Source organism: Belonocnema kinseyi, chromosome 8 (genome assembly GCF_010883055.1).
Source record: "Belonocnema kinseyi isolate 2016_QV_RU_SX_M_011 chromosome 8, B_treatae_v1, whole genome shotgun sequence".
Classification (NCBI taxonomy): Eukaryota; Metazoa; Arthropoda; class Insecta; order Hymenoptera; family Cynipidae; genus Belonocnema; species Belonocnema kinseyi.
Genome location: NC_046664.1, coordinates 32,124,242 through 32,141,622, shown reverse-complemented (window position 1 = coordinate 32,141,622; position 17,381 = coordinate 32,124,242). Strand labels below are relative to the sequence as shown.

At 28.2% G+C, this 17,381-nt stretch overlaps 1 protein-coding gene across 1 annotated transcript in view; it reads left to right on the top strand.

Annotated features, from left to right (window-relative positions):
- LOC117178215 (protein retinal degeneration B) overlaps window positions 1-17,381 on the top strand; it is an 85,616-nt gene that overhangs the window by 19,625 nt on the left and 48,610 nt on the right. The window contains exons 4-9 of the mRNA XM_033369522.1: window positions 1,739-1,878; window positions 1,960-2,077; window positions 4,900-5,278; window positions 8,620-8,789; window positions 10,222-10,251; window positions 15,671-15,775. Coding sequence (XP_033225413.1) covers window positions 1,739-1,878; window positions 1,960-2,077; window positions 4,900-5,278; window positions 8,620-8,789; window positions 10,222-10,251; window positions 15,671-15,775 — 942 coding nt within the window. The remainder of the gene's footprint in view (window positions 1-1,738; window positions 1,879-1,959; window positions 2,078-4,899; window positions 5,279-8,619; window positions 8,790-10,221; window positions 10,252-15,670; window positions 15,776-17,381) is intronic.

The following is a 17,381-nucleotide window of genomic DNA, read 5'->3' as shown; positions in this document are numbered from 1 at the left end:
AATTTTTAATGAAATAGTTTAATTTTCATCCCAAAAATGGAATAGATCAATTTTCAGCTGAGAAAATTAACACTTACCAAAAAAATTTCGATTGAAGAGATAAATCTTCAACCAAAAGGATGGATTTTTAAAACAGTAGTTCAACTAAGAATAAGATAGTTGAACTTTTAACCAAGTAGTTGAAAAAGATTAATTTTCAATCTAATAGTTGTATACTCAACAAAACAGATTAATTTTCAACCAAATACTTGCAGTTTGTAACCCAAAAATATAAATTTTCAACAAAAAAGTTAATTTTTAATAAAATAGTTAAATCTGCAAGTGACGATACGAATTAACAACTTTTTTTTTAATTAGTTCAATATTCAACCAAAAAGATGACTTTTTAACAAAATAGTGGAATTTTGAACAAAATAATTAAATTTTCAACGAAAAGAATTAAGTTCTGAACCAAAAATATAACAGTTGACTTTTCAATTTAAAAAAACAAACTTTTAAACACAAAGGATGTCTTTTCTACCAAAAAAGATCACTTCTCGACGAAAAATGTAACAACTGAAATTTTAACCAAAACAACATTTTTATTCGAAATAAGAAACAGTTGAATTCAACCAAAAAGTTAATTTTCAAGCAAATATTTAAATTATCTACCAACAAGACGAACTTTTACACAAAAAGATTCATTTTCTACCAAAAAAGATGAATTTTCAACAAAATACAGAAATTTTCGAAGAAGTAGTTAAATTTTAAACGACAATAAAAAAATTTGTTTAACCAAAGAGATGAATTTTCAACTAAAATCATGGATTTGCAATAGAAAAAGATATTTAGCAAAGTAGTTTTATTTCAACTTTTAACCAAAAAAGATCAATTTTTAACCAAAAAGACGAATTTCCTACAAAAGAGTTGAATGCGTAACCCGCAAATATTAATTTTTTACCAAAAATACGTATTTTCCATATAATAGTTGAACTGTTGACCAAATAAGATTACTTTTTAACAAAATACTTGAATTTTCAAAGAAAAAGATTCAACTTCAACCAAAAACAGTTGATTTTTCAACTTAAAGATGAATTACTGACGTTTATATTTTAACCCAGCACCAATGAATTTTGCAGCAAAAAAAAAACGAATTTTCGAGAAATAAATATTTTTGTTGTAAAATAGTTGAATTTTCAACTAAAAAATTTAAATTTGCAAGAAAAATGTTAAACTTTAACCAAGCAGTTACATTTTTAAAGAAAAAAAACAATCAAATTTCAAACCAAGAAGATCTGTTTTCTACTAAAAAATATGAGTTTCATAGTAAGAAGGATACATTTTCAATCAAAAATAGAAAAGTTACATTTATTCTGAAACATTTGGCCAGAGAAGTGGAAAGCTGCGTAAAACCAAAACTCTTGAGCAAAGTCAGTTACCGACAGTGAAAAACATGTCTAAGCAAGAATCACGAACGGTCACCTATCCGGGCGCTAGCCCGGATATACTTTACCTATACTTATACCTATGCTTATACTTTACCTATACTTTTCAATTAAAAAGTATTAACTTTCAGTTCGCATTTAAGGGAAAAAGTGGTATAAGGGGAAAAAGGGAAAATTTCTTAAAGGCAGGGGAAATAGAGGAATACTTTTATAAAAATGGTAAAAGAGGGGAACAGATGAAAGAGTTTGAACTCTGTTGTTTAATTTTGATGAATTTTGTCGACTTGTTTTTTCAAACGACTTTTTAATTGCAGATGTTATTGACGTAGTAAAAGATCAACTTTATGGAGCTGATTACGTAAAAGAGGAGGATCCAAAGTGGTACATATCCGAAAAGACTGCAAGAGGTAAACTATCTGACGCATGGCTAGAAGACTATTGGGCCGATGTAAAAGTAAGTTTTACCCAAACAAAATTTACTCAAAAAGAATCGATATCCTAAATGAAAAAATGTAAGCAAAAAAATTTTTTTCAGGGCAAATCACAGCCAACAGCATCAGGAAAATCTCTGATGTGTGCTTACAAATTATGTCGAGTGGAGTTTCGTTACTGGGGAATGCAAACGAAGTTAGAAAAATTCATCCATGATGTGGGTCAGTAGAAAAAACAAGTCCTTTAATTTTATTATTAACGAGATCATTAATCGCGCGTCATACCTTTTTTCTGTTTCATATTTTTTTTTTAATTTAGAAAATTGTCTTTCTGAGTTCACTATAATATTTTACGATTACTATTTTTATTATTTATTTTTATAATTCAATCTTTCTCTGAAAGTTTTATTTTCTTGTTACATGCTTTTATTCTTATTTTATATAATGTTTTCTATTTTATTTTCGCAGTTACACATTTCAATGTATTGGGTAATTTGATTGCACAATGCATTTCGTGGAAGTAAAATAAACTTCCTTTTAATGATCAAAATGGATTTACACCACACCTAAATTAATCATTGTTTTCAATTAATAGTTAGTTTTATAATTGACAGTACTATAATTGGAAGTTGCTTCGTTTGATATCTGAAATAACCGTGTTTAGATATAATATTTGTAAATTAATAGGTTTTTTTTTTCTTAACAAACACTTAGGAGATTTATATTTATAGTTTCCTGGAAGACCAATATTTTATGTTTTGTTAAACATCATTTTTACATTCAAATATAAATTACATTGAACAATATTTGAAACTAGAAAATTCAAAATTGAACAATTTCATCTTTAAATCAAACAGTATCAAACTGAAAAGTGTTCGAAATTCAACCATTTTTAATTGAGAGCTTGAAAAATTTTTAAATTAAATAACTTTAGAGTGTAACATTCAAGTAAAAATGTAAATTTTTCAAATTTATACAAGTTCTAAATAAAAACCTCAATTTTCCATTGATTTTCTATTGAACATTTTCTAAATTTGATACTTACGAATTAAAATCGAACAATTTGATTAAACATGATCAAGAATAGACAATTTCAAATTGAAAGTTTCAATATTGCCTCGGAAAATTATAATTTGAAATCTTAAAGATGGCTTAGTTTCAAAAAATCGTTCAATATTCTAGAACTCTCATGGTTGCATTATATTAAATTGAAAAAATTCAACATTGGACACCAAGAAAGAAATATTTTGTTATAAAATATAAATTGTTGTAAATACAATATTAAATTTGATATGAAACGAGTTTTTAACAAAATAAATATTTTTCATGCAAAGTGATTAATTGGCAAGTGAGATGATAAATTTTTATAAACAAAAAAATGGATTTTTAACAAAGTAGTTCAACTTTCAAACAAGTATAGTTAAATTTTCAACTAGAAGGATGAATTTCTTACTAAAAAAAAGACGAATTTTCCAAATATGAAGACCCAAACAACAAAAGAGAATTTTCCTATGATATAGCTCATTGTTCAACCAAAGAGATGAATTTTAAACTGAAATGATACATCTTTATCCAATAAAATTAATTTTTAACAAAGGAGTTCCACTTTTAACCGAGAATAGGTCAATTTTCAACAAAGGAGGAGAATTTCCATCCAAGAAATGAATTTTTCACAGAATAGTCAGATCTCCAACCAAATAAAGTTGATTTTTCTAACCAAAATAATTAATTTTCATCCATAAAGATTAGTTTTCTAACAAAAGAGACGAATTTTCAACAAAATATATAAATTTTCCACCACATAGTTGCATCAATAACTAAAAAAGATCAATTCTAAACACAAAGTTTAACAGTCAAATTTTAATTTAAAAAGATTAATTTTCTACACAATAGTTTATTTTTCAACCAAAGAGATGAATTTTTAACTAAAATGATAAATCTTCAATGAATAAAATTAATTTTTAACAAAGAAGTTAGACTTTCAACCAAGAATAGGTCAATTTTTAACCAAGGTGGTAAATCTTCAACCAAAAAATGGTTTAATAACAATATAAGTAGACCTTTAACCAAATATAATCGAATCTTCCAACCGAAATAATGAATTTTCAACCATGAAGATTAATTTTCTATAAAAATAGGCAAATTTTCAACAAAATACATGAATTTTCAACCTTAAACATTAATCTGTTACCAAAAGAGACCAGATTTCAACAAAACACACAAATATTCCACCAAATAGCTAAATTTTCAAATAAAAAAGATCGATTTTCTACTCAAAATAAAGTAATAATTTAATTTTTCAGACAAAAATATTACAATTCAACTAAAGCAAAGCGAATTTTTACCAAAATACTTGAATTTTCAACCAAAAAAGGTGAATTCTAAAAGAAAAATTCTAAAAGTTCTATTACTAAAGTTCGTGTTTAAGCGAAAAACGAGGAAAATGGGAACTTTCTTAAAAACAGGGAAGAAAGAGGCATTCATAGAAAAGAGAGGAAAAGAGAGAAATAGGGGAAAGAGTGTGAAGCCTGGACGCTTGATAAAATTCACGAAGACTCGTAAATTTAGAAAAATCTTCTGAAGTCAGTGAATTTTCCGAAAATTTTCAAAAATCTTTTGAAATCTCCAGAAGTGACTAAAATAATCTTAGTTCATTGGAAGTCACTTGCATTATCTTGAAATCTTCTTAAATATCTGAAGTCACTTAAAATATCTGAAATATCTGAAGTCATTCAAGATCACATGAAGTCAAATGAATTCATATGCATTTATTTGAAGGCACTAAGTTCATCTGAAGTCACTTGGATTCTCTTCAAGTCATCTGAATTCTTCTGAAATCCCCTGAAATATCTGAAGTCATTTAAATTCACATAAAGTCACATGAATTCATATGTATTCATTTGAAGTCACTAAGTTCTTCTGAAGTCATTTGGATTCTCTTGAAGTCATATGTGAAGTGTACACTGGATCGGTGAAGTATACACTGGATTGGTCGAGTTTTCAACCTCTCAGTCAAAATTAAATTACTTTTGTTTGTTAATTAGCTCTGAGGAAGACCATGCTCAGAGCCCATCGTCAAGCCTGGGCTTGGCAGGACGAATGGTTTGGACTGACAATGGAGGACATTCGAGAGATTGAAAAACAAACTCAACTTGCCCTCCAGAAAAAAATGACGATCACCGATGGTTGTGAGGACGACGCAGATGATGAGGAAACGCTTGGGAATTCCAATTCCGTTTCGACGCCCCAGGATTCCAACGTTGCCAAGACGTTGGCTGCAACTTTGGGAAGTATTGAGAAAAGCGAGGATCCTCAGAGTCCTCCTTCGCTCAGAAAAACGTCCGAAATTCCGATTATTCATACGGCTATGAGTTCAGGCGAAGCTTCTCCTGAAGATTCACCTACCGAAATGTCTGCTCTTAGGTATTTTCCATTTTCTTTACTCAATTTTCAAATCAAAATTCAAAGGTTTTGTGATATTGCCTAAACAAATCTATTCAAGCTATTCGTCCCATAAAGTGAACACTGAGGAGTGTAGAAAAATAGTGGGAACCTTAGAAAAAATCTGCTTCCCATTTCAATTCAAAATGTTAAGAAAACAATCAGTAGGGGTAAAGATGAGATCCATTGTTACCTTGAAAAAGTTAAGAGCCGAGGAAAAAGCATTCAGTTTACAATGCGTGATTCAGAAATCTTTTATATTACAAATTTTCCATTTCAAGTTGATTAACTGAAAATATAAATTAATTCATTATTTTTAACATTTAACTGTAGTGCAAGTGTTAAAAATTGAGCAATAATTAATTTTACATTGATTGAAATAGGAAACAAACATTTTATTTATCTCTTTAAATTTTTCTCAATCTTCAAGTGAAAGTGATGAATTTTTCTGTATAATTAAGAATTTAACAACTATTAATTAGAATATGCTTAAAATTAAAATAATTCTAATTTTAAAATAAAGGGAAGAAAAATTGGTATCTAATTTTTTTCGAATTGGAAGAAGAACTCTTTTTTTCTACGTCTTTAGTGGTTTGAAGGCGGGAAAATATTGTATTTTTAACATTTTTATTTAGATTGAAAAAAGGAAATTCCGGTGTTCAATTTGTTCTAAATTAAAAGAGACTTTTTTATTTTTATCATTTTCATTGAGCTGAAAGGGATCAAATTTTGGCTAACAATTTTTCTTAAGTAGATGAGAACCATATCTTTGTTTTGATGATTTTTATCGAATTGGAAGGGAGGAAATCGTTTTATGTAAATTTTTCTGAATCGAAAGAGGCCAATTTTTTCATGTAACATTTTTATTCAGTGGACGGGGGGAAATTTTGGTATTTTAAATATTTATATGTTTATATGAAAGCGAAGAACTTTTTATTTTCGATTTTGTACTGAACTTGACATTTTTTATTGTTTTAATTCTTAAAATTTTAAGTTTTGCAGTTTAATGGCACTTAATTTTAAAAAATTTGAATAGAAAGTAATAAAAGTTTTAATTTTATAGGTATAAATCATGAAACGTGTTAATGAAAAATGTCTGAATTAAACATTATTCGACAAGAAATTTGTTCTCTAATAAAACGGTCACATTTAGAAGGGAAAAACAATCTCTAGAAGAAATTGCATTTTTTAAAACAATTTTCAAAGTTTTTAAATGATTTCTGCCATTGAAGAATTTATTTTGAAAATTGGATATACATAGGTAATTAACCCTTATTTGGCACCCTGGGTACAATGGACCCGACCATTTTTTCGAGTTAGATTTAATTGTACTTAATTAAAAGACATACCTTTTTTGAAAGTTCTGCTATATTAATGATTTTTTCCTTAAAGTATAGTATCTCAAGAGTATCATACTAGATTTTTAGGTCTTAATATTAAAATTAACATGAATTATGAATTTTTAAGTGAAAAAACGCATTGTTTCATATAGTTTTTTCACGATTTTTTAACTAATTCAAAGTTAATGAATTGCCACAAAACCAATTACATTTTAAAAAAGACATTATAAAGTACTTCAGAAAAAAATTTTAAGCAAAAATATATAATACAGGCTGTGTAATTCATGTTTGAATACGCTCGACTCCGGCAGACCCATTATGCCATTTACGTTCGAGCACGAGAGTGTGCCAGTTAAGGGTTAAAAATCCATTTACGACGATATGAAATGTACAACAAAAAATAAAATTTGTTAAATAAACCATTTCTATATGTTTACATCTATGGTGGAAGCTTTTCTATTTGTCTCACTTTCTTAGAGTATGGCTCGAATTGAATCTCTTCGCATGTAGAATTTAGATGAAAAATAAAATTTTTCGTCTGAAAGTTTCCTATTTTTATGTCAATGGTTAAAAAATAAGAAAATTTATTTTTTGACAACTATGATTGGCAGCTTTTCGTTTAGTCCAATTTTCTTCGGGAATGGTCCAATTTGATGCTCTTAGCATTTAGAATTCAGATAAAACATAAGATTTCTTATTATTTCTTTTTTTATATATTATATATTAGTGATTTAATGATAAGAAAACATGGGGAACATTGGGGTTTTCAGGATCCTAAATTGTTTTTCTTTTAGTGCGATTTTCTTCGGGGATGGTTCAAATTGATGCTCTTAGCATTTAGAATTGAGATAAAACATTAAATTTTATAGCATTTATTTTTTATTATTATTGGTTTAATAATAAGAAAAATAAGAAAACTGGATGAACATTGGGGTTTCTGGGATCCTAAGTTGATTTTATTTCAGTCCGATTTTCTTCGGGGAAGGCTTAAATTGATGCTCTTGGCATATAGAATTGAGATCAAACATAAAATTTGATGATTTCTTTTTTATTTCAGTGGTTTAATAATAAGACAAATAAGAAAGATGAAATGACAATAAGAAAGATGAAATATACAATTTTCCATGCCGATGGTTAAAAAATAAGAAATATAAGAAAAATTTGGATTTTTAGATACTTGTGGTGGAAGCTTATATTCTTTTAGTTTGATTTCCTACGGGATGGCTCAAATTGAAGCTCTTGGCATGTAGAATTTAAATGAAAAATAAAAATTTTGATCTTAACGTTCCCTTTTTTTATATCAATGGTTAGAAAGTAAGAAAATTATCGTTTTTAGACTGCCATGGTGGAAGCTTTTCTTCAAGTCGAATTTTCTTAGCGGATGACTCAAATTGAGGCTCATGGCATGCAGAATTTAGATGAGACATACAATTTTTTATTTTAAAGTTTCCTTTTTTATATCAATGGTGAAAAACAAGAAACATTTGGCTTCTATTGTGGAAGCTTTTCGTTTAGTCTGATTTTCTTCGGAGATGGTTCAAATTGAAGCTGTTGGCATTATAAAATCGAGATCAAAAATAAAATTTGCATTGCTAATTTTTTTTCGTATAGTGCTGGTTTAATATACTGGAACTTGAAATTATGACGGGTCTGCGGGATTACTCGCAATGGCCTTGGCGTAATTCCAGACAGTCTAAATGTAAACAGTCAGTGGCGATTGAACTATTTCCTAATATTACGCAATATACGCAAGTGAGTACCCGCGCACTGCCCCATTCTCAGCCTGAAATCGTCGCGGCAGCAATTCTTGGAATGACTTAAAACTCAGATGCCTTAATTCCAAGTTCCAGTGTAGTAAGGAAAAATACGATTTTTTAAAATGTAAGTCTTCACCTACAAGTCTTAGTAAAGGTCGCTTACCGACCTCCTCTCAGACTGATTTTTTTTTATTTCTTAGTTATGAATACTTTTGTTCTATTTTAGATCCAGCCGAGCAAAAGTGGAAGCCGAAAAATCATGGATGAAATCAACAGCATCTCTGCCTTCACCAACTTCGGCAAAGAACTTTGATATGCAGATAGCGAATTGGAGAATGGAGAGTATCGTCAGAGAATCGGAATCTGGGAGTGATGATGAATTTTTCGACTGTCAAGGTATGCGTAGTCAAATTTGCTTGGAACTTGTTACACTTGAATTGAGATGCATGACTCACATAGATGAAATTGAAAGTTAATCAAGAAATAGATTGAGTTTATAACGAGTGAATGCCTCTGGCGCTGCATTATGTTTCTAGAGCATGTCGTTTTTATTCTTAGCCTGAAATCAAATTTATGCAGAGTGCCTGCTGACCATTAAACCTTAAAATTTGTCGAATACTTTTAGAAATGAATGAAGGGAGGGGTATTGAAGAATTTCACTGTAAATATCTGCAACCTTGATTGAAATTAATTTTTACAAGAAAATAGAATAGATTACAATATAGACAGATAATTTTGACATCATCGTTTTTTGGTAAAGTTTGTACAATTTTTTTAAAGATTGTGAGTGATTCCACAAAAACATGGATTTTTTCGTAGATTTTTTTTTGTAATTTTCTACGATTTCTAATGATTCAAAAACTATTAAAAATGTACTAGAAACTGCAATATTTTTACAGGTTACTACAAATTTTGAGAAAAAATTACATTTCTGTACTCTAGTAAAATATTCATTGTATATTGTAAGAATATGTTCCTACCAGGGAACTTGAAAATTTTTAAACTTAAAAAATAGATTAAAAGTTCACAGGGGTTATAATTATTATTTTACTCTTTTGAATTACAATATTTTTTAACTTCTTATCGCGGAACAAAAGCAACAAAAAACTATGATTTTGCTCAAAGATACTAAAATTTCTTTTATAAAAAAAATGTCCATGATGAATCGCGGTTTCAGAAAAATCAAATTTCCAAAAAATATTTGGTAGAACTTTCTCATTGAAATTTCTTTCCTAAGCTATCCAAATGTTTACATTTCTTTCCGAACCTTTTGGAGACTTGCATCCAATTCGTTCTGAAAATTTTTGATAAAAACTCAATGTAACATATTAAGCAAAGATGCTCTTGATTTAAATTATAATTTATTTACATACTATTTACACTATCTTTAATACTTTGGTTAAAGTTAGTAAAAATTTCTGATAGAAACGGAAAGCTTTAGATGCGGACGTGGAGAAGAATCTGAAAGAGAATCATGCACAATCCCACCCGAAATTTCCTTTTCGAAATTTTTACCAGAAGAAGCTATAATTTTTTTTAAGTTTACGACCTTTCGGACCTTTAAGAAAATTATAACAAAGACCTCTCTGTGCACATACAGAAGTATCTATAGTGGCGACTGTAGATAATTTGAATTTTTAAAAACCGCGACTTTTTTCCATGAAAATAGGGTGACCAGCCTGTATCGAGTTGTTTTTAAAAACTGATATGCTCTAAAATCATTGCACAGTTCACGTAAGCATATAACGTAGCACGACCTAGCTTCCACAGTTACTGTCTGTTTATGTCTATCTACTCTCTGTTTCCTCTTGCACTCGCAATACTGCAGCTGGGTTCGTTATTCCTACTATACGCAAAGGTAGGATACGTAGGTAATGAAAGTAGAATAGGGACTGATTAGGCATGTCACTTCTATTTTATTCCATCATTTCCAAAAATCCGAAATTCGTTAATTCGGGCGAAGCCCATTTGGTCGCCTTCTGTCCGCTTAATCTATCCCTACTACCCAACTTTCCCTCACTCAAATTCTGGGAACAAATTCCCTAACAATTCTAGGTTCTTTTCCAGGTATCTCAAGACTTTTCAAGGTATAATTGAGCCGCCGGGTGCAAGAATCAACCCGATGCTCGAACACGAGTAAAAGCATTGTCGGCACTCTCGCGCTCGTTTTCGTATGTTTAATCTTAATGCATGCACTTTAACTACATTTTTTCAAGTATCATAAATACTATAAATTAAATCAAAAACTGTGATTTAAACTTCTGAGGAATTACAGCCATAAACTGTAACTGAAATTGTTTTCGATTTGTTTTTAAAGAAGGTTCTCAAAGCACCTACGGCTTTGACGATGGCATTCTCACTACGAAACTCGCGATTCGCGCTCGATAAGTTGTATCCAATTGAAAAGCTTCATCAAGATAATTTGTAAATCTGGTTAAAATCCACTAAAAACAACGCTTTAAATCAGTGGCGTAGCCAGGGTTTGACAAAAGCGGAGGTTTTCATGTTTGAACAGAAAGTGAGGTACTATTTACAGGAAAAAATTAGGGTACTATAGTAAGACATAAAGTTGGTAAATATCATATTTATTATTATTATATTATTCCCACTTGAACATTAATTTTTCAAATGTTTATTTAATATTGTACTCCAGTCTAATAATAACAATAATATTATTAATAACAGTTCAATGTAGTGTAGTATTATTTTATATTCCAATGTTTTTAATTATATGATAAATAATGCAGCAATATTAACTACATTTGCTATTTGGCTAGTTCAGTGTCAAATTTTTTTCTCCAAAATAAATTTGATAGACATTAAATGATCCAACATAATTGAGAAATACATTAGCGTTTGTATGAACAAACACAAACTGACATTATTTTAATTTTTAAATATTGAGTGTATACTTTCAAGCAAACAGAACACTTTTCTGCTTTCCTTTCAAATCTATTTAATTAAACTATGTCCTGAGAAACTCATTTGCAAAAATGGGTTTTAGCGTTTCGGGAAATATGTTCAAAATGCTAGTTTTTATTGCAGTTTCGTTATGTGAAGATTTTCTATAGAAATATTTGCAGGCTTAAAGTTTACATTATTATGGTTCACATTTTGTGTTTTAGAAATGAATAGTTTTATTAGGGTTCTAGAAAATTTCTATGAGGGAGACACCTCATTACCTTTGAGAGTGGGTGGGGATGTATTTTATGAAGGTATATCGGATAAACGTAGGACTACGACGGTATACAAAAAGGAAGTAAATGTGCCTCTTCCATCTTCAAGAAGGGGGGAGGGGGGGGGTCTAACGCCTAAAACGTCTCCCTTGGCTATGCCACTGCTTTAAACTTATTGATCTCTTAAAAAACCAAAATTGCACATTTTTTTAAATGATCCAACTTTTGAAACTTTTATCTAATTAAGAAATTTCATGATAATAGTTTCGAAAAACATATATTTTATATCTAGTAGGAATTTGGATTGATATTCCTTAACCCATTAAAAAAATTTTCTTATCCTTTTTTTGAAAATTTTCAAAGTTTTAAAAAGCATATAACTTTTTAAAGTTTAATCGAATTTAAAAATGTCATTAGGATAATTTGCAAGTCTTTTTTACGCGTACCAGAAAATTTGACAACAATTTCTAAAACTCATAAAAAAATTTTATTCAAATTTTGAAAGAGCTCAAACTTTTTGAATTTTTGTCTAACCGAAAAATTTAACTGACATAGTTTCTAAATATATTTGATATCTAGTGATAAATTCTAATGAAATTTCGTGATCTTTTAGAAAAATTTTTTTTTTTTTATGAACATTTTCAAAATTTTCATCCTTTTCTAATTTTCATCGAAATTAAAAATTTTATTTGGATAATTTGCAAGTGTCCTACCCATCTATAAGAAACTTTGACAACAATTTCTAAATTGGAAAATAGTTTTTTTTCCAAATTTTGAAAATGCTCTAAATTTTTTTATTTTGATTGGAAATATCTGATTAACGAACTCAACCTTCATATATATAATGTTTCCCGAGTTTGTTACAAATAATTTTTTCCCAGTTTCTACGGATTCAATTAAAATGTTTAATTAAAAAAGATTTGACAAATTATATTATAAGGTATTCTTACGTATAAGTACCACCGATTAAATAAATAATTAAATAATAGTAAAATCATCATTAATCATTTCTTGAATTTGTCTCTAAAGTCCATGAATTTGAATAATAATGCAAAAAATAAAAAATGTCAACTAAATAGTGGAATTTTGAACTAAAAAAGATCAATTTTGAACCAAACTGATGAATTTTTGACTAAAATGATGAATCTTGAACTGGAATAATTACATTTTAAAATAAAATTATGAATATTTAACTGGAGTAGTTGTATTTTCAACCAAAAGGATCAATTTTGACCAAAAAGATTTTTTTTTCTAACCAAATACATGAATTCTCAAGCAATTAGTTGAATTTTCAAATAAAAAAGAACAATTTGCAACAAAAACTTAAATTTTCTGTTAAAGAAATTAATTTTTCACATAAAAAACAACAAATTTGCAACCAACGTAATGAAATTTTAACTAACATGGATGAATCTTCAACTGGAATAGATAAATTTTAAGCTGAAAGGATAAAAACAGAATAAAAAAAAAAGTCAATCTTAAACCAAAGTGATGAATTTTCAACTAAAAAAATTAATCTTTAACTGGAGTAGATGAATTTAAAAATAAAAGTAAAAATATAAACTAAACTGACTCATTGACTAGAATAATTAAATTTTCAACCAAAAAGATCAATTTTCAATCAAGAACATTAATTTCTAACAAAAAGATGAATTTTCAACTTAGAAAGATAATTATCGGCCAAAAATTAAATAGTTAAATTTTTAGTTAAAAAAACATCAATTTTCGGCATCAGAAATTTTTTTTTTAATCAACTCATTTTTCAACCAAAGTGAAGTATTTATAATTAAAATGACGAATTTTCAACGAGAAAAATAATTACAAAACAAAAAGAATTTAACTTTTAACCAAGTTATTAAATTTTCATTCCCGAAAAGATAAATTCTGAAAAAATGTGGTAGTTATACTTACACCAAAACATATTGTATTTTTTAATCAAAAACATTTAAATCATACCAAAAAGCACGTCTTTTCAAAATGAATTCTTAACTGAGAAAGATTTTCCAGTCAAAAGAAAGAAAAAACTGCAAATAAACTGTTAAATTTTAAAGCAAAAAAATTAATGTTTAGTCTAAAAGATTAATTTTCTACACAAAAAAGACGAATTTTCCACGAAATAGATAAATTTTCGGTTAAAAAAATTAATTTTAAATTGAAAAAAATTTCAACAAAGGTTTCATTCACAAACTACATAACGCGTTTTTCTTTTGTTTAAATAAAGATGATAATATCATTTCCGTGAAGTGGACAGTCATACAGCGCTATTGAAAAAAGAAAAACGCGTTACGTAATTTGTGAATGATCCCAAAATAGTTGAATACAGTAATATAAAGCTAATTTTTCAAATAAAGAAGAATCGTTATTTAATTTTATATTGCAATTCAAACACAAAATTAATCATGCACTCGAATCCATTTCCTGACTTTAAAAAAATTCCCTGGCAGTTTTGTTTAATTTTGAAATAAGTAATTTAGAAAGATTATATTCAAATTCTAAGATTTTTAGCGATTCAGTGATATGTGACTTGCCGTATAAGTTGAAAATTAGAATAAGTGGACCGTTAGAAAGTTTTTTTCGTAAAATAATAATAAATTTAGGAAAACTCAGTTACAAATTACCTAATTTTTATTAACAATTACGTAGTTTTCTATAATACATTTGAAAAAAATCATTGATTTTAAAATCGTCTGTTCTTTATTTCCAAAGCTCCGGATTATACATTTTCAACTTTCTGAAGAAAAATATAATCAAATTTATAGGCATTCCAATCGCACTCTTTCATACAATTTCCAAATGAAATCCTGAATAAAACATGAATACAATATGAGATTTGGTTAAAAAGTTTGATTATAAATTTCATCTAATCTATTTGACATTTTTTTCAATGATGCCACAATTTTGTCTTTGCAGAAAATAGTGGCATCACTAAAAAAACGTCAAATAGTGTCAAGAAGGGTGTGATTCCGAAGCCTGCAAGTTAAGTTACAGAATTTTCAGATAAAATGTATTATAGAAAATTCCATAAAATTTTAACTGAAAATTAGGTGATTTGTAACTGGAGTTGCTTACATTTATCCTAATTTTCTTACCTTTGTCATCATTTCACGAAACAGATAACAAAATCAAACTTCCTATATTTCATAAAATTAAAACAAATTTTTTTTTAAGTTGAAATATTCTAATTTTCAACTTACTAAGGCAAGTACAAGATCGATCTAATGACCAAAAATCGTAGATTTCGATAAAATCATGTCTGAATTACTAATTGAAACATTAAAAAATGTTATGTTCCGTATTTTATTTCTCATTAAGTACAAAGGACTCCTCTGGCAAGGGTCGACCTCAGGAATGAGGTCCTTCAGCTGCGTGAGGGGAAGTTGGGTAGCGGGGGTAAAGCTATTAGATAGACGATGATCATATTGGCACTGTCTCGAAACTCACTTTATAATAATTATAACTGTAAAAATAAGGATTTTTGGAAAGAATGGACATTTATTTTTCATTTTATAATCTTAGCACAATTATTAGAATTTGAACAAAGTTCGTGTCTTCTTTTACCTAAAAAAATTCAAATCTAATAGATTTTTCTATAAAGCATGAGCTGGCATGGCTGTAAATTTCCATACAGTTACTCCACATTTTGAAAAATCTTAACTCCTTTAACCCTTTGCTCGTCATTTCTGTCTGAAATTAAAACACAATTATTTTAGGTATTTATTTCGGAGATGATATACGATTTTGGAATGTTGAAAGAACAAAGGGCTAAGCCTTGGGTTTTTAGATCTTTTCGTTCAAAAACAGTGGATTAAAGTAGAGGGAATTCTAACATCTTCATGTTTTACTAACATCTTCTTCTTGAAAGCCATTTTCTTCAGGCACTTGGATCTGATGAAAAAATTTCTCTTCCAAATTAGGATCAAGTTTTATTTTTTGTGTGAAAGTTACGGAGAAATTAATTCATCGGAACTGATTCTTGTTACGTTTGAAGTAAGAATTGCACTCTTCTTAAGGATTTGGTAATGTTCAATGCAGTTCACTGAAATTTAACAAAGTAGCAAAACTCGATACAGAAGTAGACTGAACTTTGTTTTGATTATGCAGACGACTTGGGGGATAACTCGTCATTATGTAAATGGAGTTCTTTGGATCTTCTAGCTGAAGTTGATGATTCCACTTCTCCGACAGCGACGGCGTCCAGTAAACAAGGTACCGAATTCTTTCGAAATATTTTTTGCAATGATGGTGAAATTAACTAGATTTTTTTAGACCAGGAAAAGCGAGCATCAGCCTTCTAGCAGGAAACTAAAATTAAAAAAAAATTCAGTTTGAAATGTACAATTTGGAACATTTTTAAATTTAAACATATTCAGTTTGTCATGCCTAATTCTAATTGAGGTATAGGTTGTTTTTAATCTAAATTTTTAAAAAATGCAAAAGAGACGTGCCTTTAATGTCTTTTATCATTTTCCAAAATTATAGATTGATGCATTCATTATTTTCAAAACAAGTTGGCAAAATATAGGTTCTTGTCATGGTTGTTTATACAAATTGTACATTACTCCAATTTATTATTAAAATACTCGTGCTTCTTATTATATAACGTCAGAGATATTTGCATGCCCCTAATTTTTAATCTTTCATTTTCAAGTTAACCAATTAAGAACTACAGTTTTGAAAGCTTGGATACTTAAAAATTAGATTACACGTTTGAACAATAACTGTAAATGAAGTGTAAAAATTAGCGATTTCAGTTTAGAAGCATCAATTTCAGAATGCTAATAAGCTGTAGGTAGTTTCTTACGTTTAAAATTTTGCAGCCTAAATGCCAAATTTCAAAACGGGTTTTTCACAAGTCCTAGAAATTATTCAGTTTGAAAGTTTGAATTAGAAAATGTTACTACTTAAGTCTATTAATTTTCAATTCTTCGATTTAAACAATACCTATTTAAATATACAATTTTTTATATTTATTTTCGTAACTGTTCAAAATTAAAGGGATTTAAGTCAAAAACTTTATAATTTCGAGGTTTACAATTTTAAATTAAAGAGTATTGGCTTTATATTTTACAATTTTAAAATAAAGCCTAATTTTGAAACCCTTAAAATTAAATTTATTCAATTGAGAAGGCTTTTAATTTGTAAGTTTACAAGCTAAACCCTGAAACTTAAAATTAATAAATTTCACATGTATTAATTTGAAATATTTCAACTTTAATTACCTCAAAATAAAAATGCCCATCCTCGAAAACTTGAATTTTTAAATCACTCAAGTATGAAGGCTTTCAATTTAGAATTAGACAACTTTGAATGACTTATATTTCGACTACTCAGAACATTGTAAAAGATTTAATTATGATCCTATTAAATTTGAATAGATGTTTGAATTTTTTGATTTAATAAAAATATGTAATAAATTCTTAAATTTTCTAGCACTCATTTTAAAGATAAATTTAAATTATAAAAATTTTATTATCAGCACCATGGTCAGTCTGCGCATTAGAAAAATTGTTTAATTTAAAGTAAAATTATTTCTAAAAGAAATGTTTAGAATAATTTAATGAATTATACATGACTATAACATTCATAATTTTTTAAATCCCTTTTTTCAAGTATACCATTAAAATTAAAATTAAATATTTTTACCATTTTCTTATTCTAAGAAGCTCAGATTTTGGCTGCAACCAGGGAACAGCAGACATTCTGTCTAAAACTGAAATATTTTGAGCGTCTTTCCAATATCTTCTTAAATATTTTGAAAAATCACTTCATTTTGCGGTTATTGGCAGCCAAACCTTTGTCATCTTTCATTTAA